The sequence below is a fragment of the Dermochelys coriacea genome, chromosome 6 (genome assembly GCF_009764565.3).
Source record: "Dermochelys coriacea isolate rDerCor1 chromosome 6, rDerCor1.pri.v4, whole genome shotgun sequence".
Lineage (NCBI taxonomy): Eukaryota > Metazoa > Chordata > Testudines > Dermochelyidae > Dermochelys > Dermochelys coriacea.
Genome location: NC_050073.1, coordinates 72,960,567 through 72,968,455, shown reverse-complemented (window position 1 = coordinate 72,968,455; position 7,889 = coordinate 72,960,567). Strand labels below are relative to the sequence as shown.

Here is a 7,889-nt window from a genome sequence, read left to right as displayed (position 1 = left end):
GCTCCTATCATCCAGGTATTTCTAGACAATTTTTAAATACACAGCACTAAAATAAAATCCATAATAGGAGTAGTTTTCTTAAAATTATATTTTATAAAATCCTATTGTAATAGGTTTATTTAGAGGTTAAATTATTGCTAGGTACACTAACCTTACTGTACTGAGTTTACAATTCCAAAAGTACACTGCATGAGAGGAAGACGCTAGCTAGAAACAAATATGACATTGACCCCTATATTTATTCTGTTGAAACTGACAGAACCAAATAAAGAAACAGTGACAATGGTGAAAAGTAATTTAGTTTAAAAATACTACAGAAGTTGAAACAAGGGACTGGAGTGGCACATCAGTGTCTTATTGAAAGCAGAAAAGGCAAAAGGACTAAGGGAGAGGGGGATTAAAGGTAACAGAGTTGGTCAGGAGGCCTGACCTCCGAGTAACAGTTTTAGGGTCCATAGATCTCTGGGGATACACACAGGGTGCCAACTCTTGTCCTTCCCGATGAAGCGAGCTGAAGCTCACGAAAGCTTATGCTCCAATAAATTTGCTAGTCTCTAAGGTGCCACAAGTCCTCCTTTTCTTTTTGCGGATACAGACTAACTCGGCTGCTACTCCGAAACTTGCCCCCCTGTATCCCCCAATGGCTACACAGCTTGTATGAGGCCTTTAGTCACATTCTTGGCGCTGTGAACCACTTCCTGGTCCGTGGAAGGAAGCGAGTCACGGGACAAATCCCCCCATTTTTTTTTTTTTTTTTAATCCCTCTCAAGGTGAGTGAAGGGTTCACGCTTTCCCCCCTTGGCCCTCCCCAAACGGTCCTTTCGGAGGCTGCACTTCCACCTCCCATGGCAGGGGCCAAGAACAGCACTACGGTATGCAACCATTAAGGGCAGCAACCACAGAGTCACCGCTCTATTTAGCTGGGGGGGGGCAGGCACGGCCCTCCACTCCCTTTGCGCCAATGGCTGGAAAGGAGGCGCACCGTGGGACTAGAGCAGCCGCAGCACCGACTACCTTCCTGGGCATAGCCAGAGCCTGCCCACAGCGCGAAAGAGCCGGCGGCGCGGCGCGGCGCGGCCCCGCCCTCAAGCGTTGACTCCTCCCAACCGCCGCGGCCGCCGCCGCTCGTTCTCCCCCACCTCCTTATTCCTGAAGGGCGGGGCGGCAGGAGCCGGTAACCGTCGCGCATGGGCGCTGGGCTTTTTCAACGCTGGGCGCTCGCGCGGGGCGTCGGAAGCCTTGCGGCGGCTGCCGCGCCATTCTCCTCTCTCCCCAGCCCCTAGGATTAGAGCGGGCGCGCCCCCCTCCTCCCTTCTGGCTGTTGCAGCCCTGCGTTGTGTGACTGGCAGGTTCCTGAGGGCGAGGCATGAAGCTGAGTAAAGCCCAGTATGATGAAATAGCCCAGTTCCTGGGGCACGTGCAGCCCACCAGACAGAGCCTGAGGAAGCTGAAGGAGAGATTCCCTAGGTAAGTCTGTCTCCACTCCACACCCCTGGACTGCCACCCTGTGCCAGTGCAGCCCCCCCTCCTCTGGGCTGGTGGGGTGGCCTGCAATCTCCATGCGTGGATTATAGGAGCTAGATCTTGTTTCTAAGGGCATGGTGGTTTTCTGCATGGTACAAAATTCTACATGGTTCAAAATCATACACACACACATGCCCCTCATCGTGCAGCATACAGTCATCTAGGGGTAATGTTTATCTTGTGTGAGCTGGTGAGGAACAAAATAAAAGATGCCCCCCAAATAAGAGGCCTCTGGTTACCCTGTGTGAACCTCCAAACTCCAGATGGATCCAGTTGCCTGAGGGAGCCATCATTGCCTTAATCCCTGTCTGGGGGAATTGAGGCGGAATCCTACTTGGGATGCTATTTCCCTTCCCTTCTAGTACAGGGAAAGGAATGGCCTGCAGACCCTGGTGTAACTTTTCCCTACACATCATGCCACTGTTGGGTTGGTTGAAGGCCCAGTCAAGGATCACCTGCCTAGATGAGCATTAACCAATCTCACCTTCTGATATTGCTGCAGTTAAGATCACCAACACAGTCAGGTAAATACCTACTTAGATAACATTGAAGAGCATGGATGATAGGAGTTGGGCCTCATTTCTTTCATTTACTTCCTGCTAGCTATGATAGAGGTCATGTTTGTTAACATTCATGAGGCTGCAAAGCTCATCACCTTTCTGAGGCTTTTGGGAAGGGGGTGATGATATGAGGCTTATGAGGTGATAGTGTCAGCCATTTGGGATTTACTTATGCTTTCTGGATATTTAGGACTATATTCTCAGTGCTTTATGTAGGCATAACGTTTGTTCAGGGGGAGTGGTTTACAATTTGCTGGTTTTGTGAAGATGCTACCTGTTCTGAAAGGAGAGCTTCTCCTGTCGGCGAAGATACTCCAACTCCCTGAGAGGTGGCAACTATGTGGACAGGAGAAGCCCTCCCATTGACACAGCACTGTCTAAACTGGGGAATAGGTCGGAATAACTACATCACTATGGGATGGGGATTTTCTACACACCTGGGCAATGTAGTTATACTGACGTAAGTTCCTAGTGTAGATCAAGCCTTAGAGTTGGTGAATTACTCTAAAGTAACGATCTTTCCCTGGCCTAAATGTATTTCTCTGCAGAAAATAAATTGTGCAACGCCAACTTCTCTACAATATGCTTCAACACTGAGCTGGATAGACTACCTCTATGAGTAAGAGGGTAGTTCAGCCTCCTTTCTCATTCTCTCATTAACCTCTGCTGAGGTAGCAAGTAAAAATGCACATTGTGGTTGCATTTTTTTGTGACTGTGACAACTGTCCACTGGGAATTATTAATCGTCAAGCTAGAAGTTGGGAAAATCATTCAACTGAAGATTCCATGAGAGGACTTTCAAATATCTGGCTTCCATTTCCGTTACAAAGCAAGATCCCGCCTCCTTCCCAAATTTAATATTTAAAAATAAATGAAAATAATTTTTCAGCATTTGAGATCCCAGAAATAGCTGCAGGCTTTGCAGAGATTGGAGTCCACTTAGCCCACTTGGTCTGGTCTACATTAAAAAGTTAGCTTGTTTTAAGTATGTCACTCAGGGGTTATGAAAAATGTCATGCCCTGTGTGATGTAATTAAGTCAAATTAAGCCCCTGGTATAGACACTGCTAAATTGATGAAAAAATTCTGTTGCTGTTGTGTCTGCACTACAGCAGTGCCACTACAGCTGTGACGCTATAGCATTCTAGTGCTGACATACTCCTTGTAGCGTTAGCTGTAGAATGAGGGAATGTCTACACTTAAAACACTACAGCGGCACAGCTGTAGCTGCACCACTGTAACACTTTACTGTGGACACAGATTACAGCAATGGGATGGGTTCTGTCACTGTAGTGAATCCACATCCCCAAGAAGAAGTAGCTAGGCTGATGGAAGAATTCTTCCATTGACTTAGTACTGTCTACACGGAGTTTAGGTTGGCATAGCTATGTCTCTCAGGGGTGTGGATTTTTCACACCTCTGAGAGAAGTAGCTATGCTGATGTAAAGTTTCAGTGTACACCAGCCCTCAACCTTCAACGAGCTTTCCCTTTCCTCTATTTACAAATAGATCATCCCAGACCTGGTCTATGCACACAACTTACACCAATTTAATTAAATCAGTTTAACATCACACCTTTAGGTAAACTGATGCAATTTGGATTGTGGACTGTCTAATCTGTTATGAGTGTTCATACACAAAATTGCACTGGTTTAACATGTTGATTTAATATTACACAGACTTTCAAACACATTCAGGAACTTTCTGTTCACCTCCCCACATATCCTTTACCAGGTACTTTGATCCTACAAATCTATATATGTGCAGTGGGGGTGTCATGAGTTGCATACTACAGAACTACAGCATGGGGGGAGGGGAGGAATAGCTCAGTGGTTTGAGTATTGGCCTGCTAAACCCACAGTTGTGAGTTTAATCCTTAAGGGGGGCATTTAGGGATCTGGGGCAAAAATTGGGGGATTGGCCCTGCTTTGAGCAGGGGGTTGGACTAGATGATCTCCTGAGGTCCCTTTTAATCCTGATATTCTATGAACTGATAGGTTTTTTCCATTTGTAAAAGACAATGATTACTAGTACTACTACTACTAGTAAAATGATGCAGTTAACTTTAACTTTTATGTTTAAATTGCCAATTACACTCCATTTTGTTAGAGTGGAGGGTGCAGTGCTGCAGTTCCATAGACTATGTCCTTAATTCAAAAATCCAACAAGACACGGTAATCTCCAATAAAAAAAAATCACCCCTTAACCTTTTCTTGATTTAAGAAAAATAAATTGAGCTCCTTGGAACTTTTACTATAAGGCATGGATCCATAGATGATTCTTGTGACTCTTTGAATCCTCTCCAATTTTTCAATATCCTTCTTGAATTGTGGACACCAGAAATGGATACAGTATTCCAGTAGTGGTCACACCAGTGCCAAACAAACAGATAATATAACCTCCCTTCTCCTACTCGACAGTCTCTTCTTTTTGTATTCAAAGATTACATTAGTTTTTTAGGCAGCATTTGCTCTGGGAGCTCATATTCATCTGATTATCCACCATGATCCCAAATCTTTTTCAGTCTCTGCTTTCCAGGATAGATATTTGTCTATACTGAAATGCATATTGTTTGTATGTGCCCCGATTACTTAATAATCCAAATTTCTCTGTATTAATGATCTACCCTCTTCATTATTTACCACTTCCCCTAATCTTTTTGTCATCTGCAAATTTTATCAGTGATTATTTTATCTTTTCTTTCAGACTATTGATAAAAATGGTAAATAGAATATGTCTAAGAAAAGTTCCCTGTGAGATTCCACTAGAAACACACCTGCTCAATGATGATTCCCTGTTTACAATTAATTTTTGAGACCCTGATAGCTACTTTTTAATCCAGTTAATGTATGCCATGTTGATTTTTGTGGTCCTCTAGTTTCTTAATTAAAATGTCAAGCGGTACCAAGTCATATGCATAGGTATACATCAGCGCTATTACCTCTATCAACCACATTTGTCATCTCATTAAAATATATATAAATCAGGTAAGCACACTCTCCTCCTCTTTTTCCAGCATCATCACTACCACCCAGAGCTTTCTGGCTGTTTTGAGATGGGAGGGTAAGGGTTCCTGTTGTTTTACCTCTCCCAGCCTCCTTTTATTTTGTAAAGGAAGAAAGGCGGAGTGTCGTCTTTCTCATGAGTAGCATCGGTCCCTGAGTCATCTGCTGCCTGGGAAAGCTCTAAGAAACAGCAAGTAAAATTGACATGATTCTTGTCAGTTTCACTGCTACCCATGGGTTTCTGAATAGTAGCAGAAAGTGAAAGTGATCGGGTTGGGCGGAGATTGGGAACCCTTGATAAGTTGTAGAGATAGCAGGCTGTTTGTTTTCAGATTTAAGAAAACAGCAGCATAACAGTTTGTGCTTGCACTTGGAAGGCTGTCTTGGCATTTGTAAGGACTTATAAGCATTGTTATTAAAATATGAAATTTTAAATACAGGAAAAATTCATAGCTAAAACCCCCTTCTTCTCTGCTCCTCCTTACCACTTGCTGGGGACATTTTCCTGGTGGCTATCAGTGAGTGAATTTTTCATGCCTTGTTTACACAAATGATCTCATTGATTTCAATGGGACTACTCACTCGTGAGGAAAAAGCAGGATTCAGCCCTCAGGTAGATATGTAAACCTAAGCAGTCATTATATGTTTCAATTCTGTCTTTAAAAGTGGCAACTCTTTGCAGTAGTGCACCAATTTAGTTTATTTGGAATATATACCATCTCCAGCAGCCTATACAAATACTAGTTTCCTTGAGAGGTTTTAATTTTTTTCTATCTGTGAGCCTTCAAACTCAATACCATCATTTATGGGTGACAATTTGTTAGTCTCTAAGGTGCCACAAGTACTCCTTTTCTTTTTGTGAATACAGACTAACATGGCTGCTACTCTGAAACCTGACTACTGTTTTGCTTTGTCAATAGTATTTGGAGCAAAAGCTAATAGAATTTAAAATTTAACTTACACTTCAAGCTACATTTAGCTAAGCATGTAAATGGCCTGAGAATACGGGATGAGGTCTTAGTCAGTTGGAGGCTTGAAAAATTCTGGATAAACTTACTGAAATCTTGTATGTCGTAATAACCAATTACAATGAACTCTATTACAGTCAAAATAACTTTATAGTAAGTGAATTAGAATATAAGTCCCCAATTACTTGAATAAGTTGCAATGTGGAAATTGTAACTTTTGTTATAAAAAAGCTGATAAAAGGCTGAATGCTGTCTTGAATCTGGGGGGGGGTGTTAATCTACTTTTTAGCTATGAAGTAGAATATATGTATGACTGAGAATGTGACTCTAAGTGAAACTTATTCAGCAAGGTGGGATATGGCTTCCCAAAAGCTATTGTATATAAGTAACCCGGCACGTGCATGCATACAATTTCTGTTTAATGCTAAAATGCAAAGTCTCTTTTCAAGACTTGACCTGAACTTTTTACTATATATGCAAGACAAGTTTCATGAAATTACCAAAATCTATGTGAGACTGCAGTAGTACACAGCCAAAATGAAAGTTGTGCTTACCTCTCTCTAGTAGAGTTAATGAGGAAGAAGAAAGCTTGAGGGCTTATTTTTTGGGTGAAGTATGAATTTTTTCTCTTAAAGGTTTGTTTGTTTTTTGCTTTTACATTTGTGGAGTAGATTTGTCCATACTTGAAGGGGTTGAAGACTTTTTATTTTATTTTCCTCTGTCTATTCTGAGATGTATGCAGGGTTGTTATAGCTGAGATGTGACATCTATAGCTTATTTCTTTTGTTAGTTCATCTCTGCAAAGAGCAGTGCTTGTTACAATTGTGAAATGTTCAACTATGATGGCTATGGAGCAGGAACTGTCACGTGGGGAAGCCTCTGAATTGCAGCAGTCATATTGGCTAGGTAAAGAGTGAGTCTTTCTTGTCCTGAGGTATTTGTACAATAACAAATTGTTAAAATCAGCCCATGCCTTTATTCAAAGCCCATTGAGATTGGTGGGATTTAATGGTGAAGTATAAAGACAACAGTATCTTGTTGAAGCATATCTGGAAATAAATTTCCTAAATGTGCTATACTTCAAAATAGGTGCACTTGTCTTAAATACAGAGGAAAGAATAAACTTGTTAAAGGAATAGACTAATTATGCTCTTTTTGGTGGTCACAACATACTTTAATGTGATGGTTTGTAAAGTTACATATATGTTGTAGTAATCATATTTAGTAGTATAGTAATATGCCTGTTGTAGCACTTTTGTCCTTTGTGATATTTCATCGTGTAGCAACTTTGGTGTCCTCTGAAAGACAAACAGATGTCTGTAGATTTAAAGGCCACATTATTGTGGCTGTTGAGTAAGGATGGCATGGAAGATTTAACACTGACCATATGTGATTTTTTTTTTAATTGACTCATGGATTTTGGGCTGTTATAGTCATATTTCGTGTGGCGAAGGACTATAATGGTAAAAATAGTAATTCTGATTGTCCTTCAGGGACAATTACTTATGGTATCATTCTTCTGATGTCTGAAAACAAGTTCAGGTTAAGAGTTTTACTGGAAGAAGAGATGTGGTACCTCATAGTGAAAAATATTTTATTCATGTGATAGCTTTGTGGACAATCATAGTCTGAGCTATATTACAATGGCACAATAAATTGCTGAATACACTGTCTACTGAATATGACCTCACCATGAAAAATTTGATGCATTAGAGTAGGAAAGGTTGGAATATATCAACCTTAGCTGACAAGGGATTTTGAATTTTGACCTAATACAGATGACCTCTGTGTGCAATAAAAGTGAGCTTAATCTCCAGGTCAAGGTAGAGGTGA

At 41.5% G+C, this 7,889-nt stretch overlaps 1 protein-coding gene across 18 annotated transcripts in view; it reads left to right on the top strand.

Moving 5' to 3' along the window:
• The first annotated feature begins 1,068 nt into the window (after positions 1–1,068).
• CDIN1 (CDAN1 interacting nuclease 1) overlaps positions 1,069–7,889 on the top strand; it is a 176,098-nt gene continuing 169,277 nt past the window's right edge. For 2 of the 18 annotated variants that reach the window (XR_006281834.1, XM_038405375.2), the window contains exon 1: positions 1,118–1,467. Coding sequence is in view for 14 of the 18 variants with exons in the window: in XM_038405375.2 (XP_038261303.1) it covers positions 1,367–1,467 (101 nt within the window). In the remaining 4 variants the exon portion in view is untranslated. Of the gene's footprint in view, positions 1,468–7,889 lie in introns of all 18 variants that reach the window. The other 16 variants (XM_038405368.2, XM_038405373.2, XM_038405369.2 and 13 more) reach the window with 14 other exon arrangements.